We start from the raw sequence: 21,931 nt of genomic DNA, 5'->3' as shown, positions 1-21,931 counted from the left end.
CCAAAGGATCCCTCCCAGCACCTTAACAACTTCTCCTATACCCGAGGACTCACTACCACCTGTTGCTACTGTGACTAGCACCAAGGGACACATTACAACATGTGACACATTAGAGCATCCCTAAACGTAAATGTGATCTAAGGATTACATTCTGCCAGGGCCAAACGACTGAAGCCTGCACTAGATAGAGCTGTAAGAAACATGTTTTTAAATATTCTGAACAAGCGGACATTTTTGTAGGTCAAAAATGATCAAATATTTGTCATTTCATTTAGTTCCACTTAATACCAAGACAAGTCTTTACCCCTAATATCTCTGAGCCTGAAAAGGACCTGAACGAAACTTATGTCGTAACATTTACCATCTAACATGGTGTTAAACACCTGCAGTGGCACAAATCTCTCACTGGGGGAAGCACAGGCAAGGAAGAAGAGGAAGGAGCTCTGTGGCTCCTCAGGAGGACCACGCTGGGAACCAAGCCTGGCTCCGCTACCCAAAACTGCACACCAACCCCGGTGACCATGATGCTCCTGTGTCTACAGTAAAGAAACCAACACTCTTTCCTGCCACAGCCTAAGACAGTGGCTCTCCACCTTCCTCACGCTGCGACGCTTTAATACAGCTCCTCATGTGGTGGTGACCCTCAATCACAACTTTATTTTCGCTGCTATTTCATAACTGTATTTTTGCTACTTTATGAATGGTAACATCTTAGGTGGTCTTAGATGACCCCTGTCAAAGGGTCATTGGACCGCACCCTCACTCCCACCCCACCCCCACCCCACCAAAGGCATCTTGATCCACACACACAGGCTGGAGCCACTGACCTACGGAGACACTAATGACCTGGCCACCATCGTTCTCAGACTGCACAGTGTCGTCATATGGAGTCTCACTCAACACGCAGGCAAAACCGACAGTGTGCTCTTTCCCACTAAGAATGCCCTGCCCTTCATCTTCTCAGTGCAGAGGCCAACAGGGTCCGAGGGCTCCCTCAGCCAGCTCCTCCTGCCAGTGCACAAGAGACAGAGGGGATCCCTGAGCGAACAGCTGATATTTACTCTGGCGACCAGGTCTTTCCTACACGGGAGCCATTCCTGGCGTGGCTGTCTCTGTCTGGGGAGGCGTCCCAAATTACCTGCCTGTGGGTCCTGGCCTCCAATTCTCACTAGTCAAAACATCCCTGCTGGAACCGTCTGTTACTTTCTCCTGGAGATCTCTGGCAGACACACCACTACACCACTGTCTGTTCATTTCCTGTTGCTGTAACAAAGTACTTGAGAGGAGTTGATTTTGCCTTATGGTTCTAGAAGGTGAAATGTGCAAGGACAAGAGTAGGCAAGAGTAGGCCCTCATGCTGCTTCAACTCAAGGAGGACGGCAAGAAAGGCAAGGAGATGCATGCAAGATAGAGCAGGACTGAAATCACAGCAGCCATTCCTCAGAGCCCACCACACAACCTAACCTCCTCACTTCCCAGCACATGAACTCTGGGGGAACAGACTCACAGCAACGTTCCAGCTGATGCCATCCCACCCAGCTGGCCTCACGTTGCAGGCAAAGCTGAACACTTCCATCTTGCCTACAAGTGTATACGCTATTACGTGTATTTAGTGTGTGCGTACACATGCAGAGAAGTCAGGGAACAACTTATGGAGCTGATTCTCTCTTTCTACCACGGGGATCCCAGGGTCTAACTCTGCTGGCAGACACCTCTACCCACTGAGCCATCTCACAGGCCCACACAATGCTTCACACGGCAAATTGACAATGACATGCAGGGGATGGTATTGGCCTTTTACAAGCACTATCTGGGCTGCAGAGATGGCTCAGCAATGAAGAGCACTGAGCCCTCTTCCAGAGGAGCCAGGTTTGATTCAGATGCCCACATAGAGAGACACGCAACCCTCTGTAACTCCAGTCCCAGGGAATCTGTCACCCTCTTCCATCCTCTGCAGAGACCAGGTACATAGTACATAGACATTCATACAGGCATACGTACATGGTATGACTACATACCCATACACAAAAGAGAAAAATAAATTTGATTTTGTTTGTTTGTTTTTGTTTTTGTTTTTGGAGACGGAGTTTCTCTTGAAGTCTTACCTGTCCTGGACTCGCTTTGTAGACCAAGCTGGCCTCGAGCTCACAGAGATCCACCTGCCTCTGCCTCCCGAGTGCTGGGATTAAAGACATACACCTCCATGCCTGGTTAAATTTGAAAATTTTAAGAGACAAGTTGTGTCAGGCACAGTGGTGCACACCTTAACTCTAGAACTCCTGTGGCAAAGGTAGCTATCCATGAGTTCAGAGACAGCCTGGTCTATATAGTGAGTCCCAGGCCAACCAGAACTACATAGGGAGACCTTGTCTCAAAAAAACAAAAATAAAGAAAGTGGGAAGGAGGAATGAAGGGGGGTGGAGGTGGCAAAGGGAAGGACAGAGGAAGGAGTAAGGGAGAAAGAGATCTATTATATACATCTATGAAATTGTCAAAGAATAAATTAAATTAAAAAAATAAAGATTCCAAGTCCCTTCTAATCCTCTACAGTAGTCCTCTAGACGCCTCTGGCTCTTAGAGCTCTGGAGAAGAGTGCTGTGGGAAGAGACCTATTCGGGAAGCTGTGCTAGGGCTGGGGATGGCTTGGAGGTAGAGCACTTACTAGCCTGTGTGAGGCCCTGGGTTCCTGGCCCAGGATTAGAGAAAGAAGCAGCAGCAGTCACCTGTTTTCCAGGAAGGAAGGAAGGAAGGAAGGAAGGAAGGAAGGAAGGAAGGAAGGAAGGTGCCTAGGGTCTCATGGAAAGAAGTCTGCCAACATCCATCGCTCTTGGGGGCCAAAGCAATGGCCTTCACAGCTCATGGCTCACGTCTGCCCTCTGTCTACTTGCTGTCTACTCCCCACATCAGTAGACATGACGGACAGCTGTCAGGAGCCGAATGGCGAGTGGGCCAGCACAGCCTATATTCCCAAAGGGGATGTGCCATGAATGAGCACTCCTCCATGGGGGCCACTGCTCACAATCAACAGGACCCAGGAAACGCTCCCTGCGCTGGGGAAGCCAGGCAAGAGCCCAGGTAGAGGGAGAAGGGCTGGATTCCCAGCTGGACCTTGGGTGCCAGCTTAGTCTTGGGCAGCCAGACAGGGAACTAAGAGCTACAACAGTCCAGCTATAGCACTCCTGGCTAGTGGGTAATCCTGTCAACTGGACTAGATTTGAATCGCCATGGGCACGTGCCTCCAAGTGTGCCTGTAAAGGTGTTTCAAAGGAAAGTAACTTAGGAGGGAAGACCCACCCTGACCGTGCACAGAAACATAGGCTGGAGTCCCAGGCCAAATAAAAAGGAGAGAGCTGCCAGGCTATTTGTACACGCCTGTAATCCCAGCACTCATGAGGCAGAGGCAGGTGGATCTCTGTGAGTTCGAGGCCAGCCTGGTCTACAGAGAGAGTTCCAGGACAGCCAAGGCTACACAGAGAAGCCCTGTCTCAAAAAAAAAAAAAAAAAAAAAAAAAAAAGGCCTTGCACACCTAAGCACATGCTCCACCAGTGAGCTGTGTCCTTGCCTTTCTAATGTTTTTGTCTGCAGTTGAACTCACAGATGTAGACTGGCAGATACTGAAGATCTCAAGAGACAAGGCCCAACTCTAACTCTCACACAACCATGATGTCTAACTGTCATGTTTAGATATAAAGTACCCTCATGTGTTGAAGGCCTACTCCCCAAGGCAGCAGTGTTCAGAGCTAGGGATTCTGGAAAATGAGTGGATCAAACTGGCTGCAATCTCATCAATGGAGTGATGCACTGATAGGTAATTAGGTAGCACTATTGGGAGGTCACAGAAACCTTAGGCAGCAGGGCCTAGTTGGAGAATATAGGTGACTGGGGCATTTTTTGAAGGATGCACATGCCCACTGTCCCTTCTCAGGAATGCTTTCTGCTTCCCAGTGGCAGGGGTGAGCAGCTTGCACCACCATGGCTTAGATACAGCCACTGGGGACCGTTAGCTCTGAAGTTGCGAGTCCAAGCATTTCCTCCTTCAAGGATACTTCTCTTAGAGAGCCCGACACAGTAACCAAAACACTGACTAACATGCTGACTGGGCACTATCATGCTGCTTCTCTGGATGTATTGTATTATCAGAAAAGACACAATGCTACTGGGTTTAGCTTGTCCTGAAGATGCGGTGACAACACAGCAGCCAAGCATCAGCCACTGGTGACTAGTACTACCCATGCCTAGCCACAAGGAACAGCTGGAAGAGAAGGAATTAACTTTTTATTTTTAAGTATGTATATGTGTACGTACATGTGTGAGCCTGCACACCTGTATGCCTGGTACCCACAGAGGCCAGGAGAGGGCATCAGATCCCCTGATAGTGAAGGTATATGCTCTATACTGCTGAGCCATCTCTACCCAGGAATTAACTGTTTAAATTCTACTACTCAACAATTGTTTTTAAAGAAATTTTTACATTGTGTGTGTGTGTGTGTGTGTGTGTATGTGTGTGCGCGCGCGCGCGCAGATGTCATAGCAAACATGTGGAGATCAGAGGACAATTGTGAGAATTTGTTCTCTCCTTTCACCATTTGGGTTTCTGGGATGAAATTCAGGTCATCAGGGTCCACAGCCAGAGCCTTTGTCTGGAGAGCCATCTTGTCAGTGCAAAATGTTAAGATTTTTGTGGGGTTTTTTTTGTTTGTTTGTTTGATTTTTGGGTGGTTTTTTTTTTTTTTTTTTTTTTTTTGGTTTTTCGAGACAGGGTTTCTCTGTGTAGCCTTGGCTGTCCTGGACTCACTTTGTAGACCAGGCTGGCCTCGAACTCACAGTGATCCGCCTGCCTCTGCCTCCCGAGTGCTGGGAGTAAAGGCGTGAGCCACCACGCCCGGCTTCGTTAAGATTTTACATAAGGAAAGGTGCAGCTGTTACGTAGAAACACGCTTACCTGACATTGAGAGGACAAACGAAACCACCTCTCAGGAAACGTACAGTACAATGATGAAAGAAAGTGAATATACATACACAGGTACACACACACACACACACACACACACACACACACACACATACACACACACACACACACACACTCACACGCACACGCACACACACATGCACACAGTGCACAGACAAGCCACGCTGGTCAGACCAGGGTGAGCACTTCATAATTAACTCTGCATCCCAGTCAGGACTCAGAACAACTACAGGACAAGAGCTTAGCATTCACAGGACTCACAAACTTATAGCTGTTCTCTTTATTCTACTTGTTTTTTGGGATGAGGTCTCACATAGCCCAAACTGGCTTTGAACTTGCTATGTGGCCAAAATAACCTCAAACTGATAATCCTCCTGTTTCTACCTCCCACATGCTGGGACTGCATGAAGAGTCACCACACCCATCTTTCCTTTTACTCTTTTGAAGGTGAAGTTTATTGAAAATGCACGTTCTCATTGAGTGTGGTGTGCACCCTGTGATCCCAGCCCTGGGAGTATGGGACAAGAAGACGTAAGAGTTCTAGCCAAGCAAGAGCTCTCCAAGCAAACACACTCTCCTCTGCTCACCTCACGTCCACACTAGGCTGAAATCTGAAATGACCATCATGAAATTATAAACCTTTCAGGCCCTTCTGATACAGGTAGATCCTAAATCCCAAAACGAGAATCCCTGTTCAGCCATAGGGTAGACCCCTTGTCAGACCTTAAGGGGAAATATCAGTTAACAGTGTGCAATAGTATAATGCCAAAACGCATGCCCACTCTCTTAATGTCTGGCAGGCCCAAAGGCGTGTGCAACATGGGGCAAGACAGCCACCAGTGAGTTCAAGGCCAGTCTGAGCTACATAGCAAGACCTTATCTCAAAAAACAAAACAAGGGCTCACAGGCGTGGAAACAGCATGGACAGCACAGACACTGAGCACTCACTACAGGCGTGGAGACAGCACAGACACTGAGCACTCACCACAGGCATGGAGGCAGCACGGACACTGAGCACTCACCACAGGAGTGGAGACAGCATGGACACTGAGCACTCACCACAGGCGTGGAGACAGCACGGACACTGAGCACTCACCACAGGCGTGGAGACAGCATGGACACTGAGCACTCACCACAGGCGTGGAGGCAGCACGGACACTGAGCACTCACCACAGGCATGGAGACAGAATGGACACTGAGCACTCACCACAGGCATGGAGACAGCCTCCATTTCTTGGCACCTTTTCCTTGATGATAAAGTAGTTTTGAGATCTACATGTGTGTAGATCCACTGCTGGGGAGCTAAGGCATCAGGGGGTTGAATCCAAGAACGGGACGAGAGGGAAGGGTGAGATGGCTCAGCAGGCAAAGGCACCTGCCACAGAAGCCTGCCCACCTGAGTTTGAACCCAGATGCCAAGATGGAAGGAGGGGCCCAACTCCCGAAGGTTGTCCTCTGACCTCCACACAGGTACTGTGCTGTGAGCACTCACACACACAGAAATACAAACAATGTCTTAGAAAGAACAGCATAGGCTACACAGTGAAACCGTGTCTCAAAAGGGCAACTAAAAATATTACTTAAGAGGAGGAGGACAACGATGAGGATGGCAAAGAAGTGCCGGACTTACCTGCTGTCAGAATCCGACGCGATCTCCTTTCTCCCTCCGAAGCGAATCTGGCACTGCACAGAGAAAGAGACTGCTGAGGTGGGCTGCTGGGCTGGGACAGCAGACGTCACAGAACAGCCCACAAGGCCTTCAGATCCAGCAGGGCCAGAGGCAGAGGTGCCCAGGGTTAGCTGGAGTGGCTCGGGCCCTGGTGCTTCACAGAGGTAAAAAGCCAGCACTCCAGGCCCAGACCCCTCTTTAAGGAACCCCTGGCCTCCCTCTTGACTCCAGGAAGTGGGAAAACTAGGCGGCTGGGTATCACAGAGCTCTCTCTATTGGCCCTGAGAACCTCCATGACTCCGTGCTCTTCTTGACACATGACCCATGACTCTTCTTGACAGAACCCCAAAGTGTGCAGACTGTATCAAAGGGCAGTCATCTGGGTGCATTGTGCCAAACAACAGATGCCTGGGTAAGCCTTCAGGCCAGCCAACTCACTGTGCTGAGCAGTTCTGCCAGGGTAGGTAGATGGTCAAGCCACCTTTTAAAAACAACTCTATAAAGCCTGGCCTAGCCACGGTTAGCCCTTGAGTCCGGTCCACAGTGTCGCCCAAGCTTCCCCGTCATCCATCTGCCTCTTTTGGGGCAGTGTTTTCAGCTTGCTTTGTTTCGAGGCAGGCTCACTCTGTAGGCCTCACTCCGTAGCAAAACAATCCTCCTGCCCACGCCTTCCAGGTGCTGAGAAGACATGCGTGTCCCCCACTGTCAGCTCACTATTCACTGTACAGACAAAGGCTCTGCTCTGGATAGCAAACTTGCATGTTATGTAGATTTAGGATTAAAAATTACATATACAGCCAGGCATGGTATTGCGTGCCTTTAATCCCAGCACTCAGGAGGCAGAGGCAGGCGGATTGCTGTGAGTTCCAGACCAGTCTGGTCTTCAAAGTGAGTTCCAGGAGAGTCAGGGTGACACAGAGAAACCCTGTCTCAAAAAACCAAAAACAGAAAGCAAAAAGAACAAACAAACAAATAAATAAATGAAAAGAAAAACCTTCATTTATTTTTAAAAATCATATATAATCTGAAAAGGATACCGTCACCAGAACTCATGGCAGAGAATACACCAAGTGGTATGTTTTAATTGTAAGCAAATGATAGAGCTATCAATAAAGCTGGATTTTTAAAAGATAAATGGAACAGTTTAACTCCTCAATACTCAGCAGCTCTGTGCAGAAGCCCCAATTTGCTTCTCTTTAAGTGCAAAGCCACTGACCTCCCCTCCTGGTCTGCTCTCCTTCACTCCCTGTATTAAGCACAGGGCACACTCTGCCCATGTTAGCAAGTGCACTTCATGCAGCACCCTGTGCGGAGGAGAAGCCAGAGGCAGGGAAGACTGCCCTGGCTGTATAAACAGCACGGCCAAAACAACTTGGGGAAGAAAGGGTTTACTTCATCTCAGGCTTCCACACCACGGCCTGTCATCGAGAGAAGCAGTGCAGGAGCTGAGGCAGGGGCCATGGAGGAACACTGCTCACCGGCTTCCTCCACACAGCCTGCCAAGCCAGCGTTCTTAAAGCGCCCAGGGCTGAGATCTGCCCGCTGTGAGCTGGGCCCTCCGGCATCAATCACTAATCACGGCTACAGTCAATCCGATGAAGGCATTTTCTGTGCTTAGGTTCTCTTCCCAGATAACTGGAGCTTATGTCGATGTAACAAAACTCTAACCAGCACAGGGACACTCACAAAGCCCGGCAGCTGAAAAAGAGATGGAACTGCCCCAACCTTCACTACACCAAGCTGCCTCAAGTTTGGGGGCTGACACTGGATTCTCTGAGCCCACTTCAACATGTAACCCACAGCCTGTTAAACTATTTCCCTCCTTATCACCACATACACACAACAGTCAACAGTCTCGCTGAAAGGGGGCTCTTCGCCTTCTCAGGGGTGGATCCTAGCCCTCACTGATCAAGTGTGACAGCCTAAACGAGTTACTCATCGAGGAACTTCAGCGTCTTGACCCTTAAAGTGAAAACAATCACAGGAAGTCCTTCATCGGGTGATGAAAGACTCCACTGTAAAGCACTTAGCGAGCCAGGCACAAGGTGGACATGTGATGACAGCTGTGGACATGTGATGACAGCTAACATCGCAGTATCGGGCAAGCCAGCGTTAACAGCCGAAACAGCCTCGCTGGAAGCCAGCACAGCTGCTGTCAACAGAGGCTCCTGGGTGTGGCCTCAGGCCTCCTGATCTTGTGTTTGCACTCTTAGGGTCCTAAGTTCAAGACAGCACCTCTGAAGAGCTGCCCTAATGCAAATCTTCTGGGAAACCAAACTCTGGCACGAAGACAGTCACTGCAGAAGGATGGGGTCCCGCTGAGAACTTCAAAACTCCATCCCAATGACTTCCTCCATCCCTACTCTTATGCCTTCCCTGCCCCGTCATTCCCTAGGAGAACTCTTTTCATAGCCATTCTCAAACACAGGTGGACATGGGACAGCATTGGGAGGCTGAGACAAGAGTTCAAGGCCAGCCTAGGCTACATAGTGAGTTCAAGGCCAGCCTGGGTAACCTGGCGATACCTAGTCTCAAAACAAGCAAATACACAAAACTTTTCCCAGACACAAAACATACCCTGCAAGCACATAAGGGAAGAAACAACTTCTGCGTTAACTTTGGACATCCACACAAAAGGCTGCTGTGTGCATTCTTACCTGCTTTACTGCATCCAGAAGGCGCTCCAGCAGGAATTGCCTTTTGTCATCATTCTGTGGCCCTAAAATACAATGAGGTTCAATTACTTCTTTTCGACAGTTAGATTCTGATTAAGACTTTCTGACATGAGATGCTGAGCTTAATGGGATACACCTTTAAATCCCAGCTCTCAGGAGGCAAAGACAGGAGAATCCCTGAGTTCAAGGCCAGCCTGGTTTACATAGCAAGCAAGTTCTAGGGCAGCCAGGACTACAGAGAGACCCTGTCGTGTGCGTGTGCGTGTGTGTGTGTGTGTGTTTGGTTTGGTCATTGTTTTTGAGACAGAGTCTCTTTATGTAGCCTTGCCTATCCTGGAACTCAGTCTAGACCAGGAAGACCTCAAACTCAGAGATCCACCTGCCTCTGCCTCCTAAGGGCTGAGATTAAAGGTGTGTGCCACTACTGACCAGCTAAGAGACCCTGTCTTTAAAAAAAAAAAGAAAGAAAGAAAGAAAAAGAAAAAGGAGTTTCTGACATCTGACATGATAGCATATGGCTGTCCACAAACATGATGGATCTATTCATTAACAAAATAAGTCACCAGACCAGGCACCAACAATCCACCACAGTAAGGTACTGCAGCTCAGGAAAACAGCTAAGTTCAGTTTCCCCAGACTTAATGACTATGTCCTGAATGGTCCGGGCCTCTACTCACTGGATGCCATTAGACACACACACACACTTCTGAGTCTGCTTCATACATTGTCAAACCTGTCCTGGAGGGTAGGGATGCCCCTCTGACAGCCAGGAGTATAAAACAGCTGTAAGTCCCCTGGAATGGCAGGCACTGTCCTTGGACAGTCCTACTTCCTTTTCCCTGCCATCAGCTAGACAGGCTGGAAACCCTAGTTGCTCTTTTTCTCAGGGGCCAAGGCTGCCTTACAGAGTTGGCCAGCGACGTCTGGGGGTGTGGCCCAGTTGTTAGAATGCTTACCCGGCATTCGTGGAACCCTGGGTTCAGCACCTCATGAGCCAGAAATGGTGGACACACCTGCTAGCCCAGTTCTTAGACAGTACAAGCAGAATGATGAGGAGACCCTGCCTCAAAAATAAGCCAACAACAGCTTGTTGTTGAGGAGCAACTGGGAAAAGTTTTGTGAGTTGGTCATGAGGAGCAAGCAGGAGTGTGCCTGGAGGCTTCAGGTAAGCTGTGCCTTGTGAAAGGACATCCTCATGCCTGAGTCACAGCCAGGGCAGTCCTTCGCCCCATTAAACCACATGCCCCAAGGAAAAGGCAAGAGAATCACAAAGGTTGCCTCCTGCGCTGCAGTGAGTTGCTAAGCCAATACTACAAATAATTCTCACCAGTCAGAAGCGACATCTGTTCAAGCCACCATAGATGCTTAGGCTGTTTCTTACAGCCAAATGAATTCCCAAATGATTCCCACAAAAACAAGACACACAGAGAGATTTTTTATTAAAAAGGTCTGGGGCAAGGAGCCTTCAGCACCAGGCAGACCACCAACAGATGGCAGAGCTGCCCATAAGAGGCGGGTGGGCCCCAGCCAGAGTTAAGGCTGTGGGTAACAGCAGGGGCGGGATTGCTCACCAGGGGCTTCTGTCCTGGGCCACACCACGAAGGAGTGTTAGAGTGAAATGGCATAGAGGCATCTTCTCACAGAGCTAAGATGTATTAGGGAGAGGTGCACAGTGTGTGAGCACACAAACAATAAACAGTGATGGAGACAGGAAGAAAACAATGAGGACGCAGGGAGGAAGGACAGAAAATGCTGCTGCTGCAGCCAGCACAGTGTGGGCACTCTCTGCACAGGTGACATGTGAGCTAAGGCCTTTATAAAGAAAAGCAGAGGCCATGGAAAGACATGGCAGGCAGAGCAAGCAGCTAGGGGAGAGGCTGAGGCCAGACAAGCTCAGATTCTGGGGTGCAGGTGGACAGAAGGACCATCTGATAGGACTGGAAGTCTGCTGGGGTGCAGGTGGACAGATGGACCGTCTGACAGGACTAGAAGTCTGCTGGGGTACAGGTGGACAGAAGGACCGGCAGACAGGACTAGAAGTCTGCTGGGGTGCAGGTGCAGGTGGACAGAAGGACCATCAGACAGGACTAGAAGTCTGCTGGGGTACAGGTGGACAGAAGGACCATCAGACAGGACTAGAAGTCTGCTGGGGTGCAGGTGCAGGTGGACAGAAGGACCGGCAGACAGGACTAGAAGTCTGCTGGGGTACAGGTGGACAGAAGGACCGGCAGACAGGACTAGAAGTCTGCTGGGGTACAGGTGCAGGTGGACAGAAGGACCGGCAGACAGACTAGCAGAGCAACTGGTCACGGAGGGTCCTTTCAACCAGGCCACAGGCTAAGATGCTGCTTTGACCTGGGCACTAACTGATGCAAGTGTGATTTTGATGGGTGGCATTGCACACTGAAGCCTGTGTTGGAATCACCACATGAAGATGCCTGCCTTCCTTCAGGCATGGAGGCACAGCAAAGACACTCAAGAAAATAACTGCTTTTTCTGGAAGAATCTTTGGTAAGGTCAAGCCCATACCGGTTCTCATCAGGCAAGCGACCATCTGGAGGGGCCTTGAGAGTGCAGATGGCCCTGGCACATCCTTCACACCTGTGCTTCTCCACAGCCCTCTCTTCACTTAGCAGAAGGGTTAGCTTCTGCCCCTCACGCCTAACTCCAAAATGGGAAGTACAGCTTCCTTCCTTCCTTCCTTTTTCCAAGTAAGAGACCTAACAATTCCTCACACTGGACAGTGACAACTGGAAGTGACTTCTACTATTTTTTTTTCTCATCATAACAGAAATTTATGTGACTAAAATACAATAAAAACAAATCAGAAAAAAAACCTGTCTCTTCCATCTCACTGGGGGACTGGCACTCTACTAGTCACTATGTGCCTACTCAGGAGGGTGTAATGACTTGTGCATGTACAGGTACACATGTGTGCATATGCATTCCAACCCCAAAGGCCAACCTCTGGTGTCACTCCTCAGGAGCCATCTACTTGGGTTGGTTGGTTGTTGTTTTGAGCAGGGTCTCTCAGTGGGCTACAGGTCTTCATGTTAGGCTAGGCTGGCCATCCAATGGGCACCAGAGATCCAGCTATCTCTGCCTCCCTGTGCTTAGATTAGGAGTACACTCCACCACACCTGGCTTTTTTATGTGAATGGCAGATGTCTGAACTCAGGTCCTCACGTGACCTGTAAAACAACACCCTGAGGCCGAGGCGCAATCGCTGGCTGTGGTCTCCACCGGCCTGAATCCCAGTGAGACTACCTTGACCTCAGCAAGGTACCTGTGGTCAACTTATTCCTGGAAAAAAACTTTTTTGTTTGTTTGTTTTTCAAGACAGAGTTTCTCTGTGTAGCCTTCACTATCCTAAACCTGCTTTGTAGACCAGGCTGTACTTGAAGTCACAGCCTCACAAGTGCTGGGACTAAAGGTGTGCACCACCACCACCCAACCAGCTTATCCCTGAAAGGATCTGAGAAGAGAGTCTCAAGATGCAGGACACAGGCAGCTCCAAGGCCACACATCAGCAGCAGGACGTACAGAGAGAAGCCCTGGCTGTGAAGAGAGGAACATGCAGCAGGAAGTCACAAGACATGAGCCCTCATCCTAGCCAGGCCACTTGCTGCCTCGTGACAGGGCAGTCGCTTCCCTTCTCTGGACACTGGTTCCTGCATGAGATTATGTGCCACTAGCCCTGAAGACAGAATGCTGCACAGACTGGCGGGCAGAAACGCAAGATGCTTGACCCTTCTCCACTAACAAGCCAGAGAACGCGCACACCCACACACACACACACACACACACACACACACACACACACACTCACACATGCACACACGCAAAACTACCTGTAACTTCGCATACATAAAATAAATCTCAAAAATGTAAAATAAAACCTTAAAAAGAAAAGAAAGACAAATGAGATGGGCATGGCTCCCTCCTCAGAGGAGGAAGGCACCCAGGCCTGGCAGGTAGAGGAGGTGGCAGAAGCAGCATTCTGCCAGGCCTGAGGGCTCCTGGATGGCCAAGTGTCAGTCAGAGGCAGGCAAGGACCTTGCCTCCACAGGCTTCACTGCCCTACCTCTCACCCCAAGCCCCCCACACACACACACCTGGGATGTCTTCCAGATGCCACACACTAGTGTTTCCTCCACACAGTTTACCAAGAAAGACTGCACACACAACTGCAGGCTAAGTGCATGATACAGATCTGGCCCACTGGATTTGCAGGACTGGGTTCCACGATGGCCCTATGATCAGCCAGCCCTGGACTTTCCCTGGAGTACTCCTGACTCGAGTGTCATGTGACAGGGTGGTGGCCAAGAGCTGCTGCTAGCCCTCTTGCTCTGTGAAGGAGAGTGGGACAGAAGTATAGTCCTGCTGCCTCCCTGAGAATCTGGATCCAGCTGAGCCTAAAGCCAAATAAACAGCCCTAAATCTTTCAGTTACACAACGCTACATATGGCCCCACCCACCCACGTAGCCGACCTCGGCTTAAACAAATTCTGCCACAGTCCACCAAGAGAAATCAGGCCAGCATGCTGCCAGTACTCTAGCAAAGCCTGTTTCCTAAGCTGACTCCACCTCGATAGCCACTGGGGCCCTCGCCTCTCTCACAGCATTTTGTACTAGCACAGCTGCTTGGGCACAAAAACAATCATTGTCAGCCAGGCAGTGGTGGAGCATGCCTTTAATCCCAGCACTTGGGAGGCAGAGGCAGGCAGATCTCTGTGAGTTCGAGGTCAGCCTGGTCTACATAGTGAGTCCAGGACAGCCAAGGCTACATGTTCTAACCCTGTCTCAAAAAACCAAGGGGGAAAAAAAAATCAGTGTCACCTCTGGGAAATCACATCAGAGACATAAGGCAAAGAAAGGAAGGCTACTGTAGTGGTTTGAATAAGTATAACCCCCATAGTCATGTGTTTGAATGCTTGGCACTCTTAGGAAGGGGGCCTTGGTGGAGTAGGTGTGGCCTTGTTGGAGGAAGTGTGTCACTGTGGAGGCGGGTTGTGAGGTCTCCTCTGCTCAAGCTCCACTGTGCAGTGTGGCACACAGTCTCCTTCTACCATATGTAGGCACCATGTCTGCCTGCACGCTGCCACACTTCCTGCACGCCGCCACGCTTCCTGCACGCCGCCACGCTTCCTTCAATGATGATATGAACTAAACCTCTCAAACTGTAAGCCATCCAAAATTCAATGTTTCCCTTTGTAAGAGCTGCCATGGCCGTGGTGTCTCTTCACAGCAATGAAATCCTAAGACAGCTACGCTATCCTGCGTACCAATATTCACAACACAAGAGTAGAAGAAAAGGACGGAAAGGAAGTGGGGGCAGAGAGAGCTGACTAAGTCTCAAGTACAATATATAGTTCAAAGTGTGTGCTGCAGGGCCGGGTGTGGTGGTGCACACCTTTAATCTCTGAGCTCGAGGCCAGCCTGGTCTACAAAGAGAGTTCCAGGACAGCCCAGGCTGTTACACAGAGAAACCCTGTCTCAAAAAAGAAAAAGAAAAAGAAAAGAAACAAAAACAAAAGCAAACAGAGTGTGTGCTGCATGCAGAAAGGATTGTGCCCTCCTAAGAGTGGCCAACATGTAGTCCGTGGAGCAAGGTCTCACCTGGAAGTGTTAGAGATGAAAGGCAAACATAAATGCTGTGGTAATGAGAAAATGGCCTCAGCTGGTATCAAGAGTTCCTCAATCTTTTTTCTTTTTCTTTTTTTTTTTTTTAAGGGGTGTGTTTCATTTATCCCAGGCTGACCTTGAACTTCTGATCCTGATACCTCCCGCTCTGAGTCCCGGGGCTACAGGTGTGCACCCCACTCCTGGCCTATGCAATGCTAGGGATGGAACCAGAGCCTTGTGCAAATGTGCCAAGTGTTCCATCCTCCGAGCCACCGCACAGCCTTCAGTCCTTCCCTCACTGTCTTCATTTCAGAGTCCCTTACGCATTTTCACCTAGCCACCCTCTGCATGGCATTTCCCCCTTTGAAACAGTCTATGTAGCCCTTGCTAGCCTGAAACCTGCTACACAGACCAGGCTGGCCTCAACTCACAGCTCCACAGCCTCTGCCTCCCGGCTGCTGGGATTGAAAGTGCGTGCCGCCATGCCCAGCTTTAGTCCCAAATGTCGAGTGTTTTGAACTTGGTTCTCATTAGGCGTTCGGAACCTAGGCACACACCAGCAGGAGGGGTCAGAGGCGTTAATCTGAGCCACTGCAGAGCTGATACAGCACTTCTGACACAGGAGTGCGAACATTCTACCATAATACACTAGTCCTGTGACGTCATGAGGGGGATGCTATTAATAGCGTTTGAATTAAAACCACAAACACTCTCTTTCCAGTCACTGTTTCAGCTGATTCTTTATTCCAAGTACAAGTCATGACTGAATAGGGCCCAAGGAGAGAACTGTGACCTTCAACCTTGCAGAAAATAAACAACTGCCAACATGTATACACACACACACACACACACACACACACACACACACACACGAGGAAGGGAGCAGGGGTCATCACTCTCTGGGCCATGTCAGGCTCAGTGGCTTCCCGGCCCCAGCTTCCTACCCTTCAAACAGGAATTCCAGCATTTTTCTAACCCTGGGCTTCCCAAGAGGAGAGTTACTGGTGGAAACGTGCAGCAAGGACTTTCACATGTAGCTGGAGACAGACAGTGCTGAGAACAGTCACGGCCTCCTCTCTCCTGGCTTCTAGAGGCCAACAGTGGAGGGTCCTGCCTACTGAGTTCTCCAGGAAGTCATCTGACCCCTCCTTCCCTAAAGACGCCCACCCGGCTCTACCAGATAATCGCCTTTCCTGCTGGCATTTTATTTACTTCTACAAGTGAATATAAATCCACAATGGCTGTATTGGATGGGTATGTTAAGCTACATTGAAGCGTGTTTTTTTTTTCTTTTTTTCTTTTTTCTTTTTTTTTTTTTTGGTGCCGTGACTCGGATACAAAAAGCATATATTTTACATATAATTCTATGCTGAGTGGTTTTTGTTTTTTGTTTTACATGACAGAGTCTCATGTAGGCCAAGTTGTCTTCCAACTCTCTATATGGCAAAAAATTCACTTGAGCTCCTGCCTCCACCTCCTGGGCGCTGGAGCTACTGGCGTGCAGCACCATGTCCAGCTAATGTGGCTGGAGATGGAACTCAGGGTCTCAGGGATGCCAGGCAGGCACTCCACCAACTGAGCCGCAGCACCCCAGCTCCTCCCTGCCACAACACTGATGTTTTACCTAATGTGCACTGTCCTACATTGGTGTGTAAATCTATCCTAGACTCGCTCTGTAGACCAGGTTGGCCTCCGACTCACAGCGATCCACCTGCCTCTGCCTCCCAAGTGCTGGGATTAAAGGCGTGTGGTTACGCTTTTCTTCTTGACCAGGCTGAGGTTTTCTCTCGAGAGGCATACACACGGTGCTTACACATTCCCCGCCAATGGGCATCTTCATTGCTTCTGGCCTGGTGATAATCTATTATCTGTTGTGTGCATTATCTAGGGCCATTACATTTCCTGGATACTTGCACGTAATATTCTCAGCCTTGAACACATCTTACTTCTGCTTCACTCAAGCATTTTAAATTCAAGAATAGAGCAGTCTAATGGCTAATGTACAGAATATACAAGAAACTGAAAACCATGTTTAGCCACACCAAAAGGAAGCAATGAGCAAAACCCTGCAAAAACAACCCACAGGACAAAAGAGCACGTGTCCTTCTGAGACAACTGCAGACACCTTGAGGGAGGGGACTCTGAGCAGGTATCCCTGGCCAGGCTGAGGCAGAGGATCTCACTACAGGAAGATCTGGACTTTGAAGGCAGCCGGGATTGCAAAACAAGGCACTGTCTTCAAAAATGACACTGTGGGGCAGGCGCATGTGCGCACGCACACACATGTACCTTTTTTGAGACACTGTGGAGTCTGGGGAGCTGTCTCAGTCGGTAAAGCGCTTGCTGTACAAGCATGAAAAACTGATTTGATCCGAAAGACCCACATTTTAAAATAAGTAAATAAAACCAGCCACACATGGTGGCACACACCTTTAGTTCCGACTTCTGTAAATTCCATGCCAGCTACAGTTACATAGTTAGGACTCTGTCTCAAAATATAAATAAATAAATAAATAAATAAATAAATAAATAAATAAATAGCCAGGCATGGCAGTGCTTGTAATCCTGGTGTTGAGGCAGAAGGGCAGACACCTGAGGTTTGTTAGTCAGCCTAGCTTAACTGGAAAGCAGCAAGCTCAGGAAGAGATCTGGTCTAAAAAAAACAAGGGAGTAAGTGACTAAGAAAGACAGAAGTTGACCTCTGACCTCCATACACACAAAGACACTATGCCTCAAAGGATGACATAACAAACAAATAAATAAATAAGCTGTCCTCAGCATGGAGGCTCACACCTGTAATCCTGTATCCCGTAAGAGGTGGAGACAGGAGGATCAGGAGTTCTGGGCCTGCTTCAGCTACACATCAAGTTCAAAGCCAGCCTGGGCCACAGAAGACCCTATCCCAATAAAAGAGTACGAAGACAACCCACAGGATGGAAGCGAAGCTTTGTAAACATACTAATAAAAGAGTTATATATGGAAATTACACAAAATTCTGGCAGCTCAACATTAAAGAGAGACAAATAGGTCAACTGAGGAATGGACAGATGGGGAATGGAGATGGCTCAGGAGTTAAAAGCACTGGCGGAGCTTCCAGAGGACCTAGATTCAGTCCCCAGTATCTATGTGGCAGCTCACATAGATACATAGAGCTGTAATTCTAGCTCCGAGACACCAGACACACATGTGGTACACATGTACACATGCAGGCAAAATACTCATACACACAAAATATTAAAATGAAAAATGTTTCCATGGACAGATGATATAAACAGACATCTCTCCAGAGAAGATGCAGCTGGCCAGTGGGCACAAAAGGCCATGCTCAAAATGACTAGTCATTAGGAAGATGCAAATCAAAACCGCAAACCAGTATCACTTCACACCCACTAGAAAGCAGGTTCTCAAAGGCTTGTTGGGCAGCAGAGATGCAGAAAAGCAGACAAGGTTCCACAGCTGGTTCCCTGTAACACAGCAGGGCCACTCTTCCCTACCTTCACCAAGAAGGGAAGCTGGCCCCATAGAGACTTGTATGTGAGGTTCACAGCAGCATCCCTCCAAGAACCAAGTGCAAACCACCCACAGGCCAGATGCTGGTGACAACACAGGCACAGTGCCCACACAGCAGAGCATCATCAGAAAGAAGAAACTACAGGTTAGGCTGCTTCACAGCTGGACCCTGAGATTATACTTAGTTAACAAAAATAAATGTTTTATTATTTTATTTCCATAAAATACAAAGGGTAGGAAAATCCAGAGTGTCAGGTATGCACCCCCACACTTGGGAAATAGAGGCAAGGAAGATCAGAGGTTAAAGGCTATTCTGGGGTACATGATTAGTACAACGCTGCCTGGAATACGGAAGACGATATCTCAAAAGAATAAAGATATGGGGGGAGGAGAGAGAGAGAGAGAGAGAGAGAGAGAGAGAGAGAGAGAGAGAGAGTAGATTAGCTGCCTAAGAATGAGAGGAAGGTAAATAAACAGTGATTGCTAATGAGCCCAGACTGTCTTTCTGAGATAATGAATAATGAAAACTTTCTAATGCTGATCACAGTGAGGCTTGTACAGTTCTGTCACAACACTAAAATAAACTTTTAAAACCTCTTTCCCACTGGGCAGTAGTGGTGCACACCTTTAATCCCAGCACTCAGGAGGCAAAGGCAGGCCAATCTTTGGATTCGAGGCCAGCCTTGTCTACAGAGTTAGTTCCAGGACAGCCAGAGCTACACAGAGAGACCCTGTATCTAAAAACCAAAAGAACCAAAACAACAACAACAAAAAAAAACCCTAAATTTTCTGTCAAAGAAATGTAAATTATTAAAAGAAAAACCACCCTTAGATCTGAATTGTAAAGTTACACCATAAAACGAATCACACAGCCAACACTTACATTTGAACATTAGATAGCTGGTGCTATTAAGGTAGCACCGGCTTCTGAGAGGATCACAAAATGAATTACTTTTTTTAAAAATATTTTATTTAATTTTAATTTATGTGTGTTGGTGTGAGGGTGTCAGAATCTTGGAGTTACAGACAGTTGTGAGCTGCCATGTGGGTGCTGGGAATTGAACCCAGGTCCTTTGGAAGAGCAGGCAGTGCTCTTAACCACTGAGCCATCTCTCCAGCCCCAAAATAAATTACTTTTTCAACGTAAGATGACACGTATTTGCAGATGACGTGGCATAGCACTTTGAAGACGGGTAGGAAGTTGATAGGGACACAGATGAACTAGCCACAAGCTATAACTATCAAAGTGGTTCATTATACAATTCCACATTTGTAATGTCTAAAATACTCCTTTTTTCTTTTCCTTTTTTGAGACAGGGCTACACTATGTATCACAGGCTAGCCTGGAACCTGATCTAGAGACCAGGCTGGCCTGGAGGTTGTAGTGATCCTCCTGTCTCTTGAGTGCTGGGAGTGCTGCAATTACACCCAGGAACCACTCACTACCACACACCTGGCATGAAAACTCTCCCTGAGAAGAATGGAAGTTCCTCCTGCACTTAACTTCATCACGCATCAACTATCAACGCAGCGGCAGGGAGGATGGGGCCACTTTCAACCATAAGTTTCAGGACACAATGAAAATCACGCTGCACTTACACACAGCATGGAGCACTTTCAACAGAACAGGGCCTGGGTTTGACCTCCACACTCTCCTTCCCACCCTGAGCCATCACTTCTGAATCAGTGATGGTTTGACACTTGGAATATTTGACAATATTTCAAAAAGGAAGAAACTCCAAATCCAGGCTACAACAGGCTAACCCCTGAGCACTTAGTTACCACAGAACAAAGGATCTACATGGAATACACACAGCTGTGTGCACCCAGCACCAGGGAGTGAGGAGACTCCTGCCTCCAGCCACTCTTTCCAAAAAATGCATTTGGTCTCCTCTTGCATATAATTAGTTTGGCTGTAGATCTAATTTTTTTAAACTTCCTCAAACTTTTCTTCAATTTTTATTTCCATTTTTATGTGTGTGTGTGTGCACATGTGTGCCAGTGTTTCTGTTTTAATTATGTTTTTATTTATTTACTCTGTGTGAACATGTGTGTCACAGTGTTTCTGTTTTAATTACATTTTTATTTATTTACTTTGTGTGTGCACATATGTGTCACAGTATTTCTACTTTAATTACATTTTTATTTATTTTCTTTGTGTTTGTGTATTCATATGTGTCAATGTTTCTGCTTTAACTACATTTTTACTTATTGCCTTGGTGTGTGCACATGTGTGCCACAGTGTTTCTATTTTAATTACATTTCTATTTATTTCCTTTGTGTGTGCACATGTGTGTCAGTGTTTCTATTTTAATTACATTTCTATTTATTTCTTTTGTGTGTGCACATGTGTGCTACAGTGTTTCTGTTGAGGTTGAAGACAACCTGCAGGTGTCAGTTCTCTCTTTCCACCATATGGGTCCCAAACTCAGGCCGTCAGTTGGCTGCAAATGCTGTGTCTCCTTCAAAGATAAACGGATCAATTTCCTTTAGTTTCTCAATTTCAGCTCCTCCTCTAATGAAAGTAAAAGAATTTCTACTCCAGAAATCTGAGTCTACGGCAGGCCCTTCGTCACATTAAAAGGAAAGGTTTAACTGGGCGTGGTGGTGCATGCCTGTAATCCCAGCGCTCGGGGAAGCAAAGTCAGGGGGATCTATGTGAGTTCAAGGTCAGCCTGGTCAACAAAGTGAATCCAGAACAGCCAAGGCTACATAGAGAAACCTTGGCTCAAAAAAACAAAAACAAGAACAACAAAACCAAAAGGGAAGCATTAAAACTAAGGTATCTTCAGTGACAGGGCACAGGTCCAGCATATATGAGGCTGTGGGTTTATCCGTCATCATCCCAAAGAATTTCAGAACACCTACTGCCCACCTGTGTCCCCAGTCCATATGGAAACAGTAACAATGAGTCCTGAGCAACCTGAAGTCTCTACTCTCTCTGAGGCAGAAGTTACTGCGCATGCCCATTGTGCGGGACTTCCCTCTTAGTTACTCTAACTTACGCAGCTTTAAAGGCTGGAGAGGTGGCTCAGCCCTCAGTAAAGTGTTGGCTGCTGCTTAAGCATGAGGACGTGAGTCAGGGTCCCCAGCACCCACGGTAAAAGCCTGGCATGTAGTAGTACATGCTTATAACTCCAGCACTGGAGGGCTGAGGCAGGCGCAGGAGGCTTCCTAAGACTCTGGGCCAGACAGGCTAGCTGGGATGGTGAGCTCTGGGACCAGTGAGAAGCCCTATCTCAACAAACAGGGGAGACAACAGTAGAGAGAAAGACACCCAACGCTGACTTCTGGCCCTCCTAGACACACGCACATACAAACATACCTGCACATACACATGTGCATAGACATACTAAATTAATTAAAATTATACAGCTTTATGTAGGAGAACTAGGATTTGAACCCAATACATCAGGCTCTCGGTGGATGCCAGCGCACAGCTTGGCTGTATCATCAGCGGTCAAGGATCTGAAACCTTC

The 21,931-nt window shown here is 48.1% G+C and overlaps 1 protein-coding gene across 2 annotated transcripts in view; it reads right to left on the bottom strand.

Moving 5' to 3' along the window:
* SNX29 (sorting nexin 29) overlaps nt 1-21,931 on the bottom strand; it is a 401,127-nt gene that overhangs the window by 377,762 nt on the left and 1,434 nt on the right. For both annotated transcript variants that reach the window (XM_084763168.1, XM_084763169.1), the window contains exons 2-3: nt 9,300-9,361; nt 6,604-6,656 (exon numbers count right to left, since the gene is read on the bottom strand). In XM_084763168.1, the coding sequence (XP_084619294.1) occupies nt 6,604-6,656; nt 9,300-9,361 (115 nt within the window). The remainder of the gene's footprint in view (nt 1-6,603; nt 6,657-9,299; nt 9,362-21,931) is intronic.

Source organism: Acomys minous (assembly GCF_964271855.1).
Source record: "Acomys minous genome assembly, chromosome: 16".
Lineage (NCBI taxonomy): Eukaryota > Metazoa > Chordata > Mammalia > Rodentia > Muridae > Acomys > Acomys minous.
This window is presented reverse-complemented; position numbering and strand designations above follow the sequence as displayed.